The 23269-nt window shown below is 48.8% G+C and overlaps 1 protein-coding gene and 1 pseudogene across 1 annotated transcript in view; one reads left to right on the forward strand and one right to left on the reverse strand.

The window, feature by feature from the left end:
- Positions 1-4285: 4285 nt before the first annotated feature.
- Positions 4286-23269, forward strand: part of LOC125086714 (F-box/WD repeat-containing protein 10-like) — a 68621-nt gene continuing 49637 nt past the window's right edge. The window contains 5 exon segments of the mRNA XM_047706045.1: positions 4286-5110; positions 14820-14915; positions 19989-20222; positions 22467-22632; positions 23100-23195. Of these exon segments, the coding sequence (XP_047562001.1) occupies positions 4610-5110; positions 14820-14915; positions 19989-20222; positions 22467-22632; positions 23100-23195 (1093 nt within the window). The 5' untranslated portion in view covers positions 4286-4609.
- Positions 8346-11748, reverse strand: LOC125087236 (succinyl-CoA:3-ketoacid coenzyme A transferase 1, mitochondrial-like; annotated as a pseudogene).

Consider the following 23269-nt stretch of genomic DNA (forward strand, 5'->3'; position numbering starts at 1 on the left):
GCTTAACCAACTGAGCCACCCAGGCACCCCTAATTTTTTTTTAATGGAAGATACTAGAGTATGGTTGCAAATTGCTGGGAGAGAGCTAGCGGAGAGGGACAGAATAAGGGTGTAAGATGGAGCATAACTGAAGGAGCAGAGTCCTTGTTCAGGGAAGTAGAAGACGGCACTGGGGTTCGGGTGGGGGTCCAACACTCTCAGGGAAGGACTAGACTTTAATAGACCTAGGGACCCTGCTTCCACGGCAGGGGGAGGAGGAAGAAGAGAGGCAAGAGATGCTGGCACCTCTGTAGGGCTGGTCGTGGGGACATCAGCGAGTTCCTGAGTAGTGGCTCCTTCTTCACGGGAAGGCAGGAGTGTAATGGCCAAGTTTTCACATCTGAGAGACCACCAAGGAGCCAACACCGATGCAATCACACGAGGGTTTATTCAACAAGCTTAAGCTTGGGCCCAAGTATACCTGACACAGCGGAGTAGGGACTTGGACCCCGAAGCTAATTAAGGCAGGCGTTTTTATGGGTCATTACAAGAGGCTTGGTTGGGGAGGAGGAGAAGTTTCAGACTTTTCTGCAGTAAGCTGATTAGCTGTTGCCGGGCTGTTTACAGGGTTAGGTACTTTCTTGAAAGTGTTTACAGGGTTAGGTATATCAGTTTTCCCTGGAAGTGTTTACAGGGTTAGGTATTCCTGTTACTAAAGCAGGGTGGGGGTCCCTGGAACTAAAGTAAGTACAGCCCTTGGTCACAGGGGCCTAAGATGGCTGCCAAAGCCAAGATGGCTGTGCTTATGTCAACCCTAAAACTCGAGGTGGGATGGCCTTAATTTTCCTCGGCCTCCACAAGGAGGCTAGATCCTCTGCACAAAGGGGAAGTAGGAAGAAGGAAGAGGGTTGAGAAGGGAGGAGCCTGGTTTCTGGGGAGGGAAGAGAGGGTTTACCTAGAAAAACACAGCACCAGGGCTGTGCAGTGTTGGGGCCTCGGGAGGGTAGTCGTCTTGAATTCATGGTGGCGCCTCTCTGTGTGACTGGGAACCTTGCTCCAGTGTTCCTTGCCTTTAGGTGCAGGCTCCGGGAAGGTGGGAGCATTTTGGGGTTCCCGGCAAGGTGAGATAGAGGGCGGAAAGGGGACATGCTTATGCTGGGCCCTGGAGTGTAAAAGCAGCTCAGAAGAGCAGGAAGACAGGAAGGGAAAGATGACAACAAGGAACTATGTTGTTGACATGCTAGACGTGTGGCACTTTCTTCCCCTTCTGGCATTATAGCAAGGGAGCTGCAGCTACAGTCAGTAAAATTACCAGTTCGTGATTTTGGAGATAGAGCTTTCGGGCAAATACAAAATCCAAGTGTGAAGAAGGAAGGGAATTCTGACACCGGTGACAACCTGGATGAACCGTGGGGACCTTAGGCGGAGGGACACAGCCAGACACAGAAGGAGGGATACCATATTGATTCCACTTAGATGCGGGACCTGGAATCGTTAGATTCATCAGGTTGGAAAGTAGAGGGGTGCCTGCCAGCCGCTGGGGGCACGGGGCGCAGGGATGGGGAGTTAGGCTTGAATGGTGACAGTGTTAGTGGGGGGGGGGGGGAGGAAAGAAGCTCTGGAGATGGATGTGGGGATGGTCGCCAATGGTATGCCTGTCCTTAATGCCCCAGAATGGAATGCTTGAAAACAGTTAAGGATGGCCAGTTTTATGCGATGTGTATTTTACTGCGGCGGGGGGAAAATCCCCACATGTGACTATAGGGTGGGTGGTCTGCACCTTGTGACTGGGAACGAGGCGGATGCCCACCCCGCCTCAGCTCTGTCATTAGTAGGGGTGAGAGAAGGAAGGGCACCCGCTGAGAGGTGGCAGGAAACTGTGGAGAAGCCAAATGTCCGTGAAGTCAGGGAAGCCGAGGGAACTGTTCGAGAAAGACTGAGAACATTGGGGGCCTCCTGGGCGGCAGCAGGAGGACAGGCTGTGGAGCGCTTGGTGCAACAGGTGCAACAGATACACCAGACGTTGGTCCCAGTCTTACTGGTATTTGAAGCTCGATGAGATGCATGACATCCCCTGGAAGAAGAGTCAGAGATCAGGGCTACGCCTGTCAACTAGAAGGCTTGGCTTCAAGGCCTGGTAGGGATTCAGAAGCTGCCGTGTATTCCGTGGTCCCCAGAGGGCTGGAGGCAAGCCTCCAGAGGGCGTCCACTCTCCCAAGAAGCTCAGACGTCAAGAGAAGCTCAGAGATCAGAAGCTCAGAGACCACACAGTGCCCCAGACAGCCAAACCAGGAATCTCAGGCTAGCCCTGACTCAGGCGCTCATTTTATGGGTGGGGACACTCGGGTGTTGTGAGGACAAAGGATTTTGTCAGGCCAGGTGGGGACTGAAATTCAGATTTTCTGTTTTCCATGCTGCTTTGGCTCCCCCATGTGGAACCAGAGAAGGTCTGAGGGTGGGGAGCTGCCCTGTAGGGTTGGCAGTGGAGGGGGGTGGGGGTGGGGCAGGGAAGCAATTCATGAAAGGAGAGAGGGTGGGAATGAGATGGAGGCATGAATGGGAGAGGCCAGGAGGCCACCAGACTGTTTTAAAGTCCTTGGGTCAGCCCCGGGCAACTTTCCCTCCTCCTTCTCAGGAAGATCAAAGGCTTTGTGTCTGTGAGACCGGCTCAGCCTCAACCACCAGGTCATTCCGGAAAAAGGGACAGAAAGGAAACGGCCCCATCTGCTAACCCTGAGCACAGAGGGGAGCCTGCAGACACCAGCTCCTTTCCCTCCTGGCTGGAGATCTAAAAACCATGAATTTAAATGCAGGGAAGCCTCTTGGGGGTGGGAGGGGCTCTTCAATGGGGACCACAACATTCCGGACAGGGACACTTAGGGAACTTCACATTGCTAAAAAGGGCTGCTTTTAGGCAATCAGTATACAAATATTCTATTTGCTGAATAGTGTTGCATGTTGAAAATACAACAGGGCTGTGGCTGAGATAGATTTTTACTATATTAATGCCCTCCAACTTTGAACAACCGCTTGAGTTTTTGAATTTTTGGAACATCTTGGTTAGCGACAAGAAATGTGCCTTGGTTTATCTGGTTTAACCCAGATCCCCAGCAGAGCTGGCGGGGAGGGGAGCGGGGTGCCGGGTGGAGAGCAACGGGGGAGTAGTACCATGTCTTGGAGTCACCTCAACCCCAGATGCCAGGGATGAACTGGACCAGGGCCCCCTCCCCTACTCTTTCTCCATTTCATAAGCTTTCCAAATCCCTTTGAGTATGTCTGAAAAAGTCCGGGGGAGGGGGGAGGCTAGAACCTCTCCAGGATATAGATGTTGGGGTCCAGGCACTCTGGAATCGTCCTGGGTCCCTTGGTGCCCATCCAGCAGACACTCAGCACAACTGTAGGTCCCCATTTGGTGGTGATGCCTGGGAGTTCCTTTCTTTAGGGAGCTAGATGCTTCCTGCGCTGTCCTCTGTCCATGTGTTCTGGGCTAAATTGTGTCTTTCTCTCCCAAATTCATCTGTTGAACTCCTCACACCCAGGACCTCTTAATGTGATTGTATTTGGAGACAAGGTCTTTAAAGTGGTAATTAAGAGGAGGTCGCTAGGGTGGCCCGAATCCAGTATGACTGGTGTCTTTATAGGAGGAGAGGAGATTGATCGGGACACAGACACACAGAGGGAAGGCCAGGTGAAAACAGAAGATGGTCATCTATAAGCCAAGGAGAGAGACCTCAGAAGAGACCAGCTCCTCTGACACCTTGATCTTGGATTTTAGCCTCCAGAACCATGAGAAAATTAATTTCTGTGGTTTATACCCACCAGTCTGTGGTACTTTGTTATTTTGACAGCATAAGAACACTCACATGCTATGTCCAGAAACACCTTATGAAGTGGGCAAAGGGGCTGTTTCTTGGTACTCACCTCTTTCTAGGAACCATGGGGTGGGACGTGTAGCCCGGGAGAGCTGATTTGAGCTTTATGTAGAAGGAGACATGTTCTTCCCTGACCCTGTCCCTGACCCTCTGATCCCCTTGAACACCCATTTGCAAGAAGGTGGCATGGACAAGGTCAGGGTCAGGGGCACGTATCCTCTTTTTGTTAGGTGCCTCATGTCCAGTTCTACGAGATGGGAAGGGATTAAGGTCTGACCTATCGTTGAAGTCCTTGCATTTTAGATCCCTTGAAAAAAGGCAAACAAAAAATGTAGCTGGTCAAGCCTCATAAAGCACCGCAGGCTTTTTACAGCAGAGCTCAGGAATCTCGAATTCTTTCCAGAGCAGCCACGGACACACATGATCTTCAGCTGAGCCTATAGGGTGCGAATGATTTCATGCAAGAATAGAAGTTTCGGGGCTGGACCCAAGGAGCGGCCTGAGCCCCTGGGGAGATGTTGGGAGTGGCCGTCCTCAGCCTGAACAACCTAGCTGCCTCGTCGTCGTCACAGCTGCTGGCCGCCATCCAAGCTGGATCGGAGTAATGACTAACTGAGCTTCCTACCGCAGGGCGGAAACAGTTAAAGTCCTGTGACAGCTGCAATCATTGAGGCGTGGCTTTCTTGTCTGACTTGGGCCGCACAAGATCCTGGGACAAGGGGCAGAGGAAGGACGGCTCCGGCGCCAGAGTCTTCCAGATGGCTGAGTTGGATCTGATGGACCCAGGGCCACTGCCTGGGATCCCGGCTCACCCTCTGACCACTGTCAGCCCAGACTCTGGGTCAGGCAGCCTGGTGGAAGAAGAGGACATGGGATCCCTGGAGAGCCCTCAGGAGGAGACGGAGGGACAGGGCAGCGGCTCCGCAGGCCAGGGGGATCCTGACGGTGACGGGGAGGCGGAGATCCTATGTGACTTCTGCCTCGGGACTGGCAGGGTGAAGGCGGTCAAGTCCTGCCTGACCTGCATGGTGAATTATTGCGAGGAGCACCTGCGGCCTCACCAGGAGAACAGCAGACTGCACAGCCACCAGCTGACCGAACCCATGAAGGACCGGGACCTGCGCACCTGCCCTGCCCACCACAGCCCACTGGTCGCCTTCTGCCGCCCCGACGGGCAGTGCATCTGCCAGGAGTGTGGCCAGGACGAGCACAAGGGCCATTCCTCGGTTTCCTTGGATGCTGCCCGGAGGGACAAGGAGGCAAGTGCTGGGGTCCATGCAGGAGAGGGAAGTGGGGACCACTGCCACAGCTCCCGGGGCTCCCGACTTTGCTTCTGAGCTCTGAGTCTTGCCAAGGACTTCAGACTTAGTCCCTGGCTGTTTGTCCAGGGTAGATATCTACTGCACTTGGCTTTGGAAACTGAAGTGGGTCGCTCTGCTCCCATTTCCATCCGGCTGTCCCTCTACTGTCTCTGTGTGTGTCTGTCTGACCTCATGCTTGCTAGTTTCCTCTCTGTCACTCTGCTTTTGTGGATGGATGTGTGTTTGTGTGGGGCGTTCAAGAGTAGGAGTTCTGGAGCTCAGGGCAGTGACATCACCTTCTGGCTGGATCTGTGTGGCAACGAATGAAATGTAAACCTTGGCAGAAATTCAAGAGAAAAAAAACAAACCTTTCACTTAATTTCTCTTTTTTCCCTTTACCCCAAACGGGAGACTAGTAGAAAGTGCTCCTCTAGAAATACCCGCTGTGAAATCCGAGAGCTTGAAAACACGTAAAGATAGCCTACAATTGGAAACTTAGGGAAAACAGAAGTTCCTCAGCAGACAGAGGTACGAGGAGGGACTAAGAAACACCATACTCTCAGCCTGTAATTTTACTCCCATCAGATAGGGAAACTGTTTCTAGAACACCCAGCTTTTCTTTGCCCTAAAGCCCAGAGCATGGGGAAGTTCTTGGGAATGGACTTAGCTACTTTGTGTTCGTGGTTTCTCGCACTTTGACTTTTCAGGAGCTATTTTTTCCCCCCTGGGTAGGGCAGTGCAACTGACTTTTCTCCCACATTCCTTACGTTCATTCTGCGGGCAGCTCACTGTTTGCACTGCACAGGGTGGGAGCCCCACCGTAATTCCGTAATTCCTCGGTCCAGTGTTCCTGGGCAGCAAAGGGAAGGACTTTCTGGGAAGGGCTTACTTGCTAGAGCCCCTCCTTCGTGTCCTTTCTTAGGCACAAATTGAATCCAGTGTTCGTGGCCATTGTTCTGGAAAGCTCTGTATTCCAGATGCTAGTGAGTCACCAATACCAGCTCAGGGAGGCCCCTGCCAGCTGCTTCCAATGTTTCCGGAGTCAGGGAAATGTCCCGTCCGGAAAGCTGTTTGCTGCCACACATAACCAGGATGAGGGTCAGTATTATGCGCTTCTGTAACCATGCAGAGGCTCTCAATCAACAGAGAGACGGGGCAAAGGGAAAAGCTTGACAGAGTTGAGGGAAAACGGTCCTCACTGAGCATCGCCCTGGGCCAGGTGCTTTCTGTGCATTTTCTCATTCAGATGACTCTCTGGGGTGGCAATCCTCTTTGGCGTCACATTTTGCCAGACAGCTAAGTCATGGAGTGAGGAATGGAAGCTTTTGGAACGTCACCCTACCTTGGGAACGTGAGTGAAGGACCCCGAGATGACATTATTTATAACCTTCCCTTTTTTTGGGGGGAGGTACCAATCCTGCCACACATATAGTAGAGATACTAAGACAAGGTGTACTGCTGTTCTCTTGGGGTCTAATATCTGAATGTTACTATATTTAACTGGAAAAAGGGATGCATATACATGTTAAAAAGCAATCTCCACCAAATTTGCAATAGATCATATCAGGAAAAGTTCTTCCTCCAGCCTGGATCCCCCCCCACCTCCTTCCTTAGACAAACACTACTTTCTTCTGCTTCCTTTCAGAAACAGTGTGTCTATACTGGCATGGATACAATATGGATTTTAAGCATGGTGTAGACTGTTGCATGGCAGAGAGTTAGAGTAATTGTAGTTCTGAGCGGGAAGACTTGAGGGGAGCATACACAAAGCCCTAAGTTCAGGCAGGGAGACTGTGTAGGGTAAAATAAAAACTGGGTAAGGGGCTCCAGAGCAACTTTTGGTCTTGAAAAGCAGTCATGGCTAGAGGTACAATCCGGCAGCTCCACACCCCAGGTTTTTGGTGAGGACCCCAGTTCAAAACCTTCACTCTTCTGCTCTCCCTGAGAGAGCTCTCGCCATTTCTTTCCTGTGGCCTTGTTTTCAGCTCAGAGAGCAAGTTTCTTTCGTAAGGGCAGCCACACTCCAGGTGTCTCTGCCAAATCTTAGGAGCCAAAAGATTTCTCGTAAGGAACCCAAGAGATCAGCCCAGAAGACACAGTGGGTTGATGAGACTGAAAATGCCCCCAGAATTATTTTGAAAGTTTTACCTGGTATAATGAAGGCCCCAGAAACGTCGTATCTCCTTCAGCTGGCCCCCACCTACTGGAGTGACTCACTGAAGGTCACTTTTGATTGTGTTAAGGGCTAATTACTCAAGCAGGCACGTCCTTGTAGGAAAGTGTAAATAGCTGGGTCAGTCACGAGGACACAAAGCAGCTGAGATCTGCATCAGATCCCCAGAGCCACTGACTTCTCAGCTAACCAAGGGAACCCCTCCTGAAGCTTCTCCTGTCTCTAGCTGTGCCAGTGGACAGAACTTCTGGATTTTGGGAAATGGCTGTTCTTTGATACATGTTCCATCCTGCTGGTCTACCAGATCCCGGCTCTTCCTGATGGGGACTTTTCTCTGCCCCAGGCCAGCTTCCTAAGGCCCCTTTGCTTTTAAGGTCAGCTGGGCTGGCTGTGTACCTGCCTGCGTGCATGCAAAACCTGATAAAACTTGGACTCCACTGGCCATTACCTTGTTTGTTCTGACCCCGGAAGTGCGCATGGTTCTTTCTTGTTCTTCCTCAAGCTTATCACACATCGATTGTTTCCTATGGGCTCAGTGTGAGACCACATTGTGTCCTCAGAGGGCTTGGATTTGAAGGAGGAAGCCAAGGCAAGTTCCACGGCTCCCTGGAAATACCTAAGGGCTGAGGCATGACAGTGACCTGCTGCCTGGTCCAGGAAGGAGTTGTCAGCAAGAGTGATGGCAGGGTTCTTCAGAGTGGGAAGATCTGTCTTAGATCATGGGCCCACATTACATTCAGCCTCAGCACCGGTTCCAGAAGGTTCAGGACTGGACGCAGCCTGGGGACACAGTCTCCTTATAGAGCAGGAGCCAAGTTTCTGCAAGCCACAGGTATTCATGCATCGCTGGGGAGCAAGGAACCAGCATTTTCCATAGCCCCTTTGCTGGTGGCCACAACATGGATGCTTTGAGGGCACTCAGGGAAAGAATTTCTTCTAGAAGTTCTGAGGAATGCCTTGGACTCAGTATCACATAACTTGTTTTTTTTTTTGTTTTTTTTTTTTTTTTGCTATTTTTAAAATGTGTTTAATATCCATGGAACTCTTTAATCAAGAATATAAAGTCATCTACATAGGTTCTGCCACTCAAAGTTGGGAACACACTTCGAACCACATTATCCTAAAGTAATGGACTGGAATGATAAGCAACTAAGTCTGCAAATATAGCAACCATCAATAACATACATTTTTTCAAATTATAATTCTAACAGATATGTATTATTCTCCTACCTCCCAAATTCCAATAAGAGTCCTTTTTGTCAGTACTGGGAAAATAAGCTTTCAATCCTGCAGCCAGTCAGTTAAGACTATTTTAGATAGAGAGTGTGAGGCCAAAAAAGCCTCTCACCTCCAATACCATACATGACGCAATTATAGTCCTACCTGAAGAAAAGTGAGTTTAAATGATAACTGTCTCCTAAACATATGCATAAATTCCTATCTCTGGTGCCAGAGCAATAATTATATTGCACTGTTTATGTGCCTACCTCTGTCTGGAGGACAGCTGTCTGACCCGTCTTTAGGGAGCCTGGACTTTTCTCCCATTTGATACCCAGGATGCTTAGGATACCCCCTGAGGCAACTGGGTGGTAAGGAGGACTGCTCTGAGGACAAGTTCCTTACAAAACCTAGTCCCCCATGTTTATTTTCTAACAATAGAAGTTCACTGCTCTTCAAATCCTGGATGCTCATCAGTATTTCCTCTATTATGGTAAAGCTAAATAAAATACTTTATTTAAGGAAGTAGCCTGGGCAGAAAAAAGAACAGTGTTCTATAGAAAAAGGCATTCAGTATTTAGAAACTTTTCTGAATGGAAGTAAGAGAGCCTGAAAAGAAAGAAAAAATTTAAATTTTGTTGTCATTGTGACTGGACTTATGATAAATTATCCCACAGCCCCTTGTGCCCAAAGAGGTCATCTTGGGTAGCCCACTGGGCCTCAGTAACATAGAGAAAGCCTCTTAGGGATCTCTCTGGATACACAGAAATACTGCATTATTTTAAAATGAGAAAGCTGACTAGATCATTTAAGTTTACAACCCTCTTGTCATAATAAACCTTGGTCTTTGGCAAAGCACTGGTGGTTGGTTTATAAAGGCAGCTTCTTGGTGGGACATCAGCACCAATAAACCCTCTACCCCTTGGTCTCTCCCATGAACCAGTTACTTCTTCCATACAGAGATGTTCCTTTTTGCCTAACTGAGCAACTATTTAGTTATAGGAAGTGTGGGAGGAGAAGGGATGCTTTAGGGAAAGAAGATACAATCACAAAATCAGAGGCTCTAAAAGAAAAGTCAGGGGAGGCCAAAAGAAAAACATAATCATTAAGACAGCATTGCTCCTATTCAAAATTCACATATCATTCAGGACTAGGTACAATATGCTGCATTGGGCATACTCTGGGTGGAGTTATTTTTCTCCCTCATTCTTTTCTCTGTCAGGATTTAGGAGGAAAGGCACATCAATGAAAGTCTTCCTAAGGGTCCATCCTGGTACAATTTAATGTACCTACCACAAAAGATAAAGATAAATCCAATGTGAGCACCTATTTTAAAGATAAGCCTTCTTGGCACTTATAGAACAATTAAGATAATTATATATATATATTATTTTTTTCTTTTAAATTTTTATTTATTTATTTATTTATTTTTTGCCTTTCATTAAGATGTCATAGCACACTTGAGAGAACAAAGTCTATATGGCTAGGTACAGTGGAAAATGCTTGAGGAAAACTAGTCAAAAACTACATGAGACATACAATTACGATTACTGATACCCTTTCAATGAAATCCTATGTGATTAAAATGAAAAACACACAGTCTAGGACAAATGTCTATTTCACATTTCAAGTTGTGATCTGCTGCATTGGCATGAGTTTTGGTGAAACTGCAAAATCACACCCAGTGCTCTTTTTTATGTCATCCATGGTCAGGCCTTCCCAGAGTTCAATCAGAGTCAGTCCTTTTTTGTTGTCCACATCAAACACAGCCTTTTCAGTAATGATGCGGTTGACACATTGCTTTCCAGTCAGTGGCAATGTACATTTCTCCATGATTTTATGTACATTTCCCTTTGCAGAATGCTCCATGGTGACCACCACTTTGGTCTTCGCACTGGACACTAGATCCATAGCCCCTCCCATTCCTTTCACCATCTTCCCAGGTATCATCCAGTTAGCCAGGTCACCATATTTGGAAACCTGCATTGCTCCTAGCATTGTTAGATTGACATGTCCCCCTCTAATCATCGCAAATGATTCATCGCTGGAGAAGTAAGAGGCTCCTGGAAGAACAGTAACTGTTTCCTTGCCTGCATTGATTAGATCTGCATCAACTTCATTTTGCAGTGGATATGGACCCAAACCCAAGATTCCATTTTCACTTTGCAGATGAACTGTGATATTTGGGCTGATAAAGTTGCTGGCCAGAAGTGGGATTCCTATGCCCAAATTAGCATACATGCCGTCCTCAAATTCAAGAGCTGGCCGCTTGATGATCCCCTCCCTCACATTATCTCCAGGTTTACCAGATTTGGTTTTTACATCCTCCTCTTTCTGGACTGATAGACGCTCAATTCTTTTCTCATATTTTTCTCCCTTTATAAGGCGATGTACATAGATCTTAGGAATATGGATGTCTTCTGGGGCAAATGATCCAATATCCACAATTTCTTCAACCTCTACCACTGTGGTCTCTGCAGCTTTGCACATTGGCAAATTGAAATTTCTTGCACTTTTCCTGAAAATCACGTTTCCTGCTTGGTCTGCCTTCCACGCTTTCACCAAAGCAAAACCTCCAGTAATTGCTTCCTCCAAAATAAAATGCTGACCATTAAATTCTCTCACCTCTCTCGGCTTACTGGCAATGGCAATGCTGCCATCTTTGTTGTATTTGATCGGTGCCCCTCCTTGTTGCACTAGGGTCCCGCACCCAGTGCTGGTGTAAAATGCGGGAACTCCAGCCCCCACCTGCACGAATCCGCTCTGCAAGCGTGCCCTGAGGTGTCAGCTCTACTTCTAATTCACCACTTAAGTACTGTCGTTCAAGTTCTGCATTTTCTCCCACGTATGAAGAGACCATGCGTTTGATCTGCTTGGATCGAAGCAAAAGGCCCAGCCCAAAGTTGTCAACCCCTGCATTTTTGCTGACTGCAGTCAGGCCTTTCACTCCAGTCTTCAGCAAGGCTCCTATAAGATTCTCTGGAATTCCACATAACCCAAAACCACCAACCAGTATTGTTGCGTCATCAGGGATGTCTTTTACAGCTTCCACTGGATCTGTATAGAATTTGGTGTGGCGACGCGTGCTGGTTGAAAAGTAGCAAACACATCCCTTCGACCAGACGCCCCCGGTGAGGCGGGCGGAGGCGCAGAGCGGGGACCAGGCGGAGAGGAGTTTGAGGGCCGCCATGTTCCAAGCCGGGCGTGGAGGAGGCCACGGGTTGGGGTGTGAGGGTGTGGGAGCGCTACATAACTTGTTCTTTTTTGTTGTTGTTGTTGTTGTTGTTGTTCTTACACATTCTACCAGGCTGTATGTCTTCCAAGAGCAGGGAGGGTGTCCTATTTGATGGGACTGGCATGTGGTAGGTTCTGACCAACTGGCTGGGGAATGAAGTCAGTCCAGGCGGACTCAGAAAGGCCACAATTGTGTGGATGGAAATACAGAGGAACCTGGACCGCCTGGAATTTTCTTTCTTCTCTCTCCTTCTCCTGCTCCTATTTGCATCTCTAACTCCAAGTCTGACCCCTAAGCTCTGGGTACCACCTTCCCCTGTAGATAGAAGCAAGAACAATTATGTTAATCTGTTCCTGTGCCCCATACCCCAGGGGAGAAGCTCAGCGATTTGACAAGAGATCAGATGGCCAACAGTGGCGGGTCTTCAAGCCCCCAAAACTGTGCCTTTTGCACAACACTTACTACCTTGCTGAAGTAGGCAGGACCCTCTGTGCCCTTCAATACAGGGCTGCCTGCTCTCATCGGCACTGCTGTCCTGCTTTTCTGACGAGTCCATCCACCCTGGCCTGAGACGAGTGAATGGCTGGCATCTTGGGAAACCCTAGAGACAGAGCCCGAGGCATCCTGTCATGTTCTAGGAACAGGCATAACTGGAGAGGCAGGTTTCCCAAAGCGGCCCTACCTTTTGTGGTAATCCGGAGTGTCTTCCCTTGGGGTGACTCAGAGAGGTCCCCATTCTGTAGTCCTTTTCTCCTTTTATGGCAATCTGCAGGCAAGGGAGAGCATCCCCTTCCTGGCTACTTTCTAGGATTTCCCCCCATGGCTCTGGATCCTGCTGGGGCTACCCAGGCCCCTCACCGGGATGTGTTCTATTGTGGTCTTCACCACCTTAAAACAAGCACTTCACCCTCCCTACCCCCACCTTCAACCTTTACAGGACTGCCCTCATATAGGCCAGACCCTCCCCCCACCCCGAAAAAGGTTTCAGGGATGGGGGTCACAGGGCCCCCTCAGCTTCAAGTCAGCACCCCAGATCCTGAGCAAAACAAAACAAAACTAAGAAGTTCTGTGCCTTCTGCAGAGCGAGCCAGGCCTCTGGTTCCCCAGGCTTCCTGCGGGGAACAGGGGGGAGTGGGGGGTAGAGGTTGGGGGGTGGAGTGGGGTGGAAGCAGAGACCACTGATGCCCACTGAGTTCCCTTAGGGCGCAAACGTGCAGCTTCTGATGCAGATAGAACCTATTGGAAGCATTTAAAACCAGTCTTGTCTTTTCTCTCTTGCTGACTCATGCCCTTGGAGGGCCTTTGAAGACCGCAAAGGTTTAGGCTTCGTGCCTTGGCCCACTTCTTGGCAGAAAGTGTTTAGGGAGTCTCCAGACAGAAGGGTGAAGCAGGAAGTGGAGTCAGAGCTGGCAAACCTGAGCTTCTCAGGCACGCACTTGCCTAGGCCGGGAGGCCTAGCTTGGTCTGGCTCTGGGTGGTGAGTGTGTGATGGAGAGCGGCCATGGTAGTGATGTGGTTTTGGACTCTAGATCAGGTTCTAAGGGGTGAGGTCCGGAGCCTGGGACCAAGAAGGAATTCTTGAGACGTCTTTGGTGCAAAATGGTGGTTTATTAAAGCACGGGATGGGCCCCGTGGGTGGAAAGACCTGCGGGTCACCTCCAGTGCTGTCCGGGGTCGGGGGAGGATGGCTGATTGTATACCTGGGAGATGGGGGAAGTAAAGAAAAGAGAGGTTTCAAGAGAACTTCCATATGCTAAAGAGGACCCACAAGATACTGGAGGCCTTGCCATTGTCAAATTAAAGTTGTTTTTCTCTCTAGCAAGGCATTGACTTTAAGATAGTGGGGAGGGGGGCGCCTGGGTGGCTCAGTGGGTTAAGGCCTCTGCCTTCGGCTCAGGTCATGATCTCAGGGTCCTGGGATCGAGCCCCGCATCGGGCTCTCTGCTCAGCAGGGAGCCTGCTTCCCTCTCTCTCTCTCTCTGCCTACTTGTGATATCTCTCTCTCTGTCAAACAAATAAAATCTTTAAAAAAAAAAAAAGATAGTGGGGAGATCTTTAGGGATGCCTGGGTGGCTCAGTTGGTTAAGCCACTGCCTTTGGCTTAGGTCTTAATCCTGGAGTTCTGGGATCCAGTCCCACATCAGGCTCCCAGCTCCGTGGAGAGTACTGCTTCTCCCTCTGACCTTCTCCCCTCTCACGCTCTCTCTCTCTCAAATAAATACATAAAATCTTAAAAAAAAAAAAAAAAAAAGATAGTTGGGAGATCTTTACAAGAATGTCACACAGGTCCCACCCAGAAGTGGCAGGTGGAGGGAGGGAGGTTGCAAGGTGTCCGCTTCTGCTCTGTCATTTGCCAGGCTCTGCTCCCTCATCAGTAGCAGCAACCAAGAAGAGGGGCCCCCACGATGGCTGACATTGGTGGCACATACACAATGTGCCAGCTGCTGGAGCAAGTTCGCATTACACATGCTCTTTCACTCAGTCCTCACAAAACCCCCATGGGTTGAGTACATTCGTTATCCCCCTTTCACAGGTGAAGAAATGGAAGCCTAGAGAGGTTAAGTAGATTTTTCCAAAGGATCAGCTTCTAAGTAGAAAAGCTGGGGTTCCCATGCTTGGCTCCAGCTCCTACTCCTTGTTAACGTTATTCTGGGGGCAGATGGGCTGGGCTGGACTCCAGTGTTGAACTGTGTGACCTTGACCAGGTGGTTTGATGGTATCATCTGAGAAATGGGGATAATGGTACTTAGCTACCATGGGTGTGGTCAGGACGATACAAGCTGATCATCTCAATGCTGGAAGTAATGACTAGTGTTGCATAATGTATGTGCTCGTGGTATTTTTAGCTGATCTGTGCTGAGTTCAGCACCAGGAGGCGCTGGCACACAGCTGACCCTTCGTGTCCTTTTAGGGCCCTCCACGTGGCTTCTGAGGCAGCTCCCAAGGTCAGATTCTCCTTTCCACGCAGGAGGGGTGGGTAGTGCCTTTGCTCCTGGGGACACATTCTGTGTACACTCCTTAACGCCGTTCTTCCCTCTTAGGCTGAGCTTCGAGACACCCAGTTAGAGCTGGAACGGAAGCTGAAGTTGAATGAAAACGCCATTGCCAGGCTCCAAGCCAATCACAAATCCGTTTTGGTAAGGCTGCTCTGGGTTACCTGCTGTGCCCATCTGGGGTTGTGGGACATGGGGTCGCAGGCCCAGCCTCCATGTCCATGGGGTTCCTCGGGGGTTTCTTGGCAAATGAGAATTGTAGGTAGAGGTATGAGCGGTTCCATGGTGGGGGGGGGGGGCCTCAGCTCGCTGTCAGCTTTTCCTATGAAATTAAGGTTCAAAACTGGCAAGTGATTTACTTTTTAATGATACAGAGTAAGAGCCAGATTGGTCCTGTGATAACAGTATTCTTGTTTTTACATTTGCGTATACTTTTTTGACCAGAAGAAAGGCGTGCTGGGGTGGGGGGCGGAGGGGGCATCTAGCTAGAACAATACGAATCAGGCAGAGAATCTGGGTTTTTTTCTTAGGAAGGTGCTTAGCATGTGCGTGTCACCAGTCCTGTGTCCTGGCAGCAAGAAAAAAGTGGAGAACTGCTTAATTAGTGGATGGTAACTTGATAAGGCCAGTGGTGTGCCAGGCTACTTGGTTTTAGTCTCTCTAGTTTATGGACACTTTTCATATAAACTCTAAGTGGACCCAAAGAGTTCCACAAATACTTCTCATTAGTGGAAGGCCAAACCATCATTCAAAAAAGAATGCGAAACACCTAAGCTATGGTAGTGAGTCAGCAGCAACATCTTTGCATACCATGAATTATTCTTTCCATCCATCCACCCATCCACCCATCCACCCATCCGTCCTTCCATCCATTCATCCATCTTTCCATCCATCCATCCATCCATCCATCCATCCATCCACCCACATCTGATATATGTTATCCATTTCAACTTAATTTCCTCCTTCTCGGTGTTTACAACTCACTAGCTGTGAAAGATCAACACCTCTTTCGCACCCACATCATCTCATGAAAAGAAGAGAAATAATTTTCCTTTTAAAGTCTTGTAAACCTTCGGAGATTGTTGATTTCCAGGCTCAAGATAATCTAGAAAACCACACGGAGCATCCTGCCTTTTTTCTAGCCCTTTATTTTTCAGACACTTTGATCCCCACTCAGCTTTTCTCATGACTGTGTGGTAACTTGGGGAGGTAGTTTTCACAATAGCCAGCATGTACGAGGGACATGAACACAGAGCGATGGCGAGACTTGTCTGGAGGGCCCAGATTGATGAAACAGAACCTGGGATTGCTGCTCCCTCAACCTAAGAAACTCAAGATGTTCACAGGCACAAGCACCATCCTCAATCTCTTCAAGCCATTAGCTTCCATACTTTGCTACCCGTGTGGCCCCTCCTCTCTTTAGTCTTTCTTTGTCATTACACATTATGTAAAAAATATCCTTTGCATATTCCATTTCCATGCAAGGAGCAAGTATTTATTTATTTATTTGGAAAGATTTTATTTATTCTTTTGACAGAGAGAGCACAAGCAGGGGGTGCACAGGCAGAGGGAGAGGGAGAAACAGGCTTCCTGCTGAGCAGGGAGCTCTATCCCAGGACCCCGGGATCATGACCTGAGCCAAAGGCAGATGCTTAATGACCGAGCCACCCAGGTGCCCTGGGGAACAAGTATTTCTCCATATAACAGTGTAGGAAAGAGAGGTCACATTTGACAGTGGAAGAGTCAGTACGCCAACATCAGTTGAAGCCTCCTTCTATCCAGCCTTCCTCAGAAAGGCCTTGGTGGAAGAGAGGGGATTTGGACCCTGAAGTCTCTCTTCAGACTCCTGCTTCTCAGCCTCGTGGTATTGTGCTTCTATGAGAAACTTGCGATTGTGGGATGCATGTCAGCTGGGAACTCTCAGGGCATTTTGAAGAACGAGATTTATTACTCAAGGGTCTTGGAGGACACAGAATGCTGCCAGAGGCCACACGCCACACTGCAAGGTTGCAGGTAGAGAGGGAAGGAGAGAGTACAGACCTGGGTCTGCCTTTATTGGGGTTCAAGGTGGGTGTCTAGGGTTTCATGGGTTCACTCTTTTTTTTTTTTTTTGATCTTATATGTTGAGTTTTATTTCTTTTTTTTTTAATTTTATTTTTTATAAACATATAATATATTTTTATCCCCAGGGGTACAGGTATGTGAATCGCCAGGTTTACACACTTCACAGCACTCACCATAGCACATACACTCCCCAATGTCCATAATCCCACCCCGCCTCCCAACCCCCTTCCCCCCATCAACCCTCAGTTTGTTTTGTGAGATTAAGAGTCACTTATGGTTTGTCTCTCTCCCAATTCCATTTTGTTTCATTTACTCTTCTCCTACCCTCTTAACCCCCCATGTTGCATCTCCTCTCCCTCATATCAGGGAGATCATATGATAGTTGTCTTTCTCCGATTGACTTATTTCGCTGAGCATGATACCCTCTAGTTCCATCCACGTCGTCGCAAATGGCAAGATTTCATTTCTTTTGATGGCTGCATAGTATTCCATTGTGTATATATACCACATCTTCTTTATCCATTCGTCTGTTGATGGACATCTAGGTTCTTTCCATAGTTTGGCTATTGTAGACATTGCTGCTATAAACATTCGGGTGCACGTGCCCCTTCGGATCACTACGTTTGTATCTTTAGGGTAAATACCCAGCAGTGCAATTGCTGGGTCATAGGGTAGTTCTATTTTCAACATTTTGAGGAACCTCCGTGCTGTTTTCCAGAGTGGTTGCACCAGCTTGCATTCCCACCAACAGTGTAGGAGGGTTCCCCTTTCTCCACATCCTCGCCAGCATCTGTCATTTCCTGACTTGTTCATTTTAGCCATTCTGACTGGTGTGAGGTGATATCTCATTGTGGTTTTGATTTGTGTTTCTCATGGGTTCACTCTTAGTTGGCTTATTTCAAGCGTAAGAATAGGAATTCAGGGGCGCCTGGGTGGCTCAGTGGGTTAAAGCCTCTGCCTTCGGCTCAGGTCGTGATCCCAGGGTCCTGGGATCGAGCCCCTCGTCAGGCTCTCTGCTCAGCAGGGAGCCTACTTCCTCCTCTCTCTCTGCCTGCCTCTCTGCCTACTTGTGATCTCTCTGTCAAATAAATAAATAAAATCTTAAAAAAAAAAAAGAACAGGAATTCAATCTTGGGAAGACACAGGGTCGCTCAAGGGGGCAGATACCTAGATCCCCCAGGGAATTCTGAAAGAGGGAGCTTGGTGGTGGGGTGGCCCAATCCCTTGCCCGGTTTTGGTGCTCCCAGCCATGTCACACAGTCGGCAATCTGTTTATTCCAGATAGTATCTTTGGAAATGGATGCTTTAGGGATGACAGATTTAATGTTGGACATTTACATGACAGCTACTGTTCTCCATGGGTTCTTCTCTGTCTGGGCTTGAGGAATTTGGGGACGATCTCCCATCTGCCTTCTTACTTAGTCCCCATTACCAGCTCATTTATTTCTAGTTCTGTTCAGCTGCCCCGGCCTCGAGCAAGCCAACGGGTGGGGATGAGGCAGTTGGCAAGAAAATGACAGTGTAGAGAGAGGCTCTACCCGTCTTCCCACCCCCAGTAAAGATGCTCTCGCTTCCTTCCTCCTCCTCTCCATCTATCCTCCCTTGCCAGTAGATTGAAGATTGGGTGGCCACTAAGCATTCTTGTGGGCGTGCATTCCTGAGTCCTTACCTTTCCTGGCCCCCATTATTCTCCTCCTTTCCCTCCCCATCTTTCCTTTCAGGGGATGGAGGTGCCCTAGCAGCCTCAGCCTCTGAGGTATCTGTTGTTTGGGCCCCCCTGGAGCCCAGGGCTGGCCCTTGCTCTCGAGAGGAGGAACAGAGAACAGCACCCAGGGGAGTTGCTCAGGATTGCTCTGAGACGGGATCGGTGTGGGTGGGGACAGTGGGGGACACTGAGGCAGGCAAAGAACTAACTCTGGGCTGTGGAATGAGGTGAAGGGACTGTGAGCAAAGGCAAGCATGTCCAAGATGGTTCGATGAAACTTAAACTGGGTGTCAGACAGAGCTGTCAGCTCCGGTCCTGAAGAACTGCCAAAGGACCGAGGAAAGCATTTACACTTGGCTTGATGTTATAAACATGATATTGACTGAAGGCAGGCATAAAGGATGTTCATCCTATGAAAGGGCAGTGTACACGTGCACCTGCCTAAGTGCCATCGTGCAGACCCTTAGTGTTTATGACATGGACTTTGCTTTGTATTTCATTTGGACAATACATTCCTTCTGCACAGGTGTGTGGGTCCTGCTATGCTCAGGGGCTGTGGCTACCTGCCCATATCCTAAGCATTTTTTTTTTTAAGACTTTATTTATTTATTTGACAGAGATCACAAGTAGGCAGAGAGGCCGGCAGAGAGAGGAGGAAGCAGGCTCCTTGCTGAGCAGAGAGCTGGATGTGGGGCTCGATCCCAGGACGCTGGGATCATGACCTGAGCCAAAGGCAGAGGCTTTAACCTATGGAGCCACCCAGGTGTCCCGACCTAAACATTTTATACCTGATGGAGACACCATACACTTAGACGTCCTTTCAGTTCTGATGGGCTCAGTGGGCAGTTTAATCTGACGTCATGAAATGCCGGGAAAGTGAGCTCATGTTACTGATTTGGGCAAAGAAGCCAAATTACTACTGTCCTGAAAGAAAGAGAACCATCGAGTATACTGAGTGCATGCATTTCCCTGGTGGGAGAATTGAGTTCAGATATTTGAATCGTAACCCCAGACTGTCCGAGTCACCAGGAGTCTCAGAGAGCATCAGATGTGTGAGAGATGAAGTTGATGGTGGTGGATAAGTAAACCGCCCCCTTTTTTTTTCAGGACTCCAGGATTTATAGGAGAATAAAATCTTCCTTTAGATTTTATTTATTTATTTGGAGGGGGTGGTGTGGGGAGGGAAGAGGGGCAGCTAGAGAAGAAGCAGACTCCCCGCTGAGCAGGGAGCCCATCATGGGGCTCCATCCCAGGACACTGAGATCAAGACCTGACCAGAAGGTAGACGCTTAGCCAACCGAGCCACCTAGGAACCCCCAAATCTTCCTTTTATAATAGAAAATTGCTCCCTAACTTATGGGCTTTTTGGGGTTAAGGTCCTGGGGGCTGAACTTCCAGAACCTTGCATGCCTCGCTAACCTTTTCTTCTCTGCCCCCTCCCTCGCCAGCTGTCTGTGTCAGAGGTGAAGGCGGTGGCTGAGGAGCAGTTTGGGGAGCTGCTTGCCGCCATGAGGAAGGCCCAGGCCGACGTGATGCTCTTCTTGGAGGAGAAGGAGCAAGCAGCTCTGAGCCAAGCCAACAGCATCAAGACGCACCTGGAGCACCGGAGTGCACAGATGGAGAAGAGCCGGCAGGAGCTGGAGAGGATTGCTGCCATCAGCAACACTGTCCTGTTCCTGGAGGTAGGTGGGGGTGGGATGGTGTGGGGTGGAAGGGGGGGGTGCGGGGACGGAGGCAGAGGCATCAGGTTCATTAGTGCCAGGGAGCACCCTCACTGGCGAGGCCTGTGGCGGAGGTGGGGAACGCAGGAATGGAAGTGCTCCTTTATATGGGGGTGCTCAGGAAGCCAGGGACACAGAGGGAAGCGGGTATTAACAGAATATGGGAATACGGGAGAGGAAGGCCATACTTCCCAGTGTGGGAGGCTGGAACCGGGTCAGGGGAAGTAAGTCGTGTCCAAAGAGACCCAGACAGAGCCTACGCACGGGTAGAGAGGTTTGAGAGACCACAACTGATTTGGGGAATAAGGTGCTTTAATGCCATCATCCCAGATCTGTCGCTGAATAGCTGTGTAGTTATTAACCAGGTCACTGAAACTTTCTGGGTCTCAAATTCCTCATTTATCAGATAATCAGGTACCGAGTCAATAGCTTTCTTTCCTTTTCTTAAGGTTATTTATGTATTGGAAAGAGATATACAGAGCCCCAGTGACAGGGAGTTGCAGGCAGAGGGAGAGAGAGAAGCAGGCTCCCCTCTGAGCAGGGACACCCCCCCCTCCACCACACACACACAGGGCTCCATCCCAGGAACCTGAGATCATGACCTAAGGGGAAGGCAGACGCTTAACTGATGGAACCATCCAGGTGCCCCTTCCCCCAACTAATTTAAAATAACACTTTTCTCATGTATAGCACTAAATCTGTATGCAGTGTTAAAATGTTTCTCTTTCTGTCAACTCTCTGGGTTGGACTTTTTTTTCTCTCTTGTTAATCTGCCTAACCATTCTGGTACAACTTTCTATTGCTAAGTTTTCTGCTGTATCCAGTCTGCTCTGGGATGATGTTCCGCTGCGTTTGGATGTAATACTGTGTTGCATCTGAGAGCAACCTTTCCCCATCACTGCCTTGTTTCGAAGCGTAAACAGCTTCATATGTTATCACCTGAAGGCACTTCCAAACTCTACAGCACAGTGTAAGAATGAGAGAGAGCCTATGTATCAGACTGAATGGGCAGGACAAAGGTAGCATTCCTGTCTGAGGACCTGTTCATGGGTCTTCCTAGGGCTGTACCTCCACCTCCATTCCTCCCTTCCATACCGTGATTTCTGTTTAAATTCTAAAAAAGAGGAGCGCCTGGGTGGCTCAGTTGGTTAAGCGTCTGCCTTTGGCTCAGGCCATGATCCCAGGGTCCTGGGAATCCCTGCTCAGCGGGGAGTCTGCTTCTCCCTCTCCCTCTGCCTCTTCCAACCACCCCCCCACCCACTCATGCTCCCTCTGTGTCTCAAATACATAAATAAAATCTTTTAAAAAAATTTCTTAAAAAAACAAAAGTCCCGAAGGAATGGAGGTAGCGGGAATGTTTCTTTTGCTATTTGGACTGTTGGCAAACAAGGTGTTCTTGTCCTTGGTCCCTAATCTGGGAGGTGCCTTAGAGCTATTCCTAGGCATCTAGTGTTTCTTGGTTTTTATTTTTATTTTTTAATTTCAATTTGTGTGTGTGTCTCTTGATTTTTATTTTTATTTTTTTATTTTATTATTATTATTTTAAAAAGATTTTATTTATTTATTTATTTATTTATTTTAAAGATTTTTAAAAAATTTATTTATTTGACAGAGAGAAATCACAAGTAAGCAGAGAGGCAGGCAGAGAGAGAGGAGGAAGCAGGCTCCCTGCTGAGCAGAAAGCCCGATGTGGGGCTCGAACCCAGGACCTGGGATCATGACCTGAGCCGAAGGCAGCGGCTTAACCCACTGAGCCACCCAGGTGCCCCAAAAGATTTTATTTATTTATTTGACAGACAGATCACAAGTAGGCAGAGAGGCAGGCAGAGAGAGAGAGGGGGAAGCAGGCTCCCCGCAGAGCAGGGACCCGGATGCAGGGCCTGATCCCAGGACCCTGGGATCATGACCCGAGCTGGAGGCAGAGGCTTTAACCCACTGAGCCACCCAGGCGCCCCTATTTTTATTTTTTTATGTTTGTTTTTTGTGCGTCCCTCTTGATTTTTAAAAGCCCACTTTCCCAATTTAAAAAAAAAAATGCTTTCTACGTTACTAGGTCCTGAGCTAGACATGTTACGTATGCCTGCTTTGTGATGGCTGCATTGCCATCAACCCATTTTACAGATGCAGGAAGTGAGGTCACCAGAGCAGTCCAGTTTCAGAACTTCAGAAACGAAGGCAAGTTCTGCCGTGTTTCTTTTCCCACAGGAGTACTGCAAGTTTAAGGACACCGAGGACAGTGCCTTCCCTAGTGTTTACATCGGACTCAAGGACAAGCTCTCGGGCATCCGCCGGGTCATCACAGACTCCACGGTGCACTTAGTTCAGTTGCTGCAAAACTACAAGGAGAAGCTCCAGGATTTCTCCAAGGAAGGTGAGGAAAGCTGTCTGGGCCGTGGGCGATGGAATGTGTGTTTCTCAGAGTGGGAGAGAGCCAGGGGACAGAGGGTGAAATCAGGGGGAATAGCTCATGTTCAGAGCTGTCCTTTGGCCAGATCAGTGGCTAACGGGCACTTACTTTGATGATTTGATTTTATGATGCAAACCCAGAAAAGTTGAGTTAGTTACATCCTGCCATTGGCTCGAATTTCCATGACTAGTTTCTGAGGTTGCTAATGCCTGTACTTTGAAGTGAGAGCCAAGTCAGCTCGGGATCATTCTCCAGCGGATTTTGTTTCACCCACAGAGAAATCATCCATTGAGCGTGATTCTCTCTGATGTGACTAGAGTCCAGCCCTTTCTTCCCCAGGGAGCCCGGGGAAGAGAGGCTGGGAAGTCCTGCTTCTTAGGTTCTCCTGACCACCTGGACAGGTATGCATGCATAACTCTCTGATTTTCCAGAGGAGTATGATATCAGCACTCAAGTGTCTGCTGTTGTCAAGCGCAAGTATTGGACCTCAAAACCCGAGCCCAGCACCAGGCAGCAGTTCCTCCAATGTAAGTTGCAAACAGCTTTCCTTACCCACTTACTGATGTCAGTGTAAGGCTTGTTGGAGCAAGAACACTGTTTT

Source organism: Lutra lutra, chromosome 16 (assembly GCF_902655055.1).
Source record: "Lutra lutra chromosome 16, mLutLut1.2, whole genome shotgun sequence".
In the NCBI taxonomy this organism is placed as follows: Eukaryota; Metazoa; Chordata; class Mammalia; order Carnivora; family Mustelidae; genus Lutra; species Lutra lutra.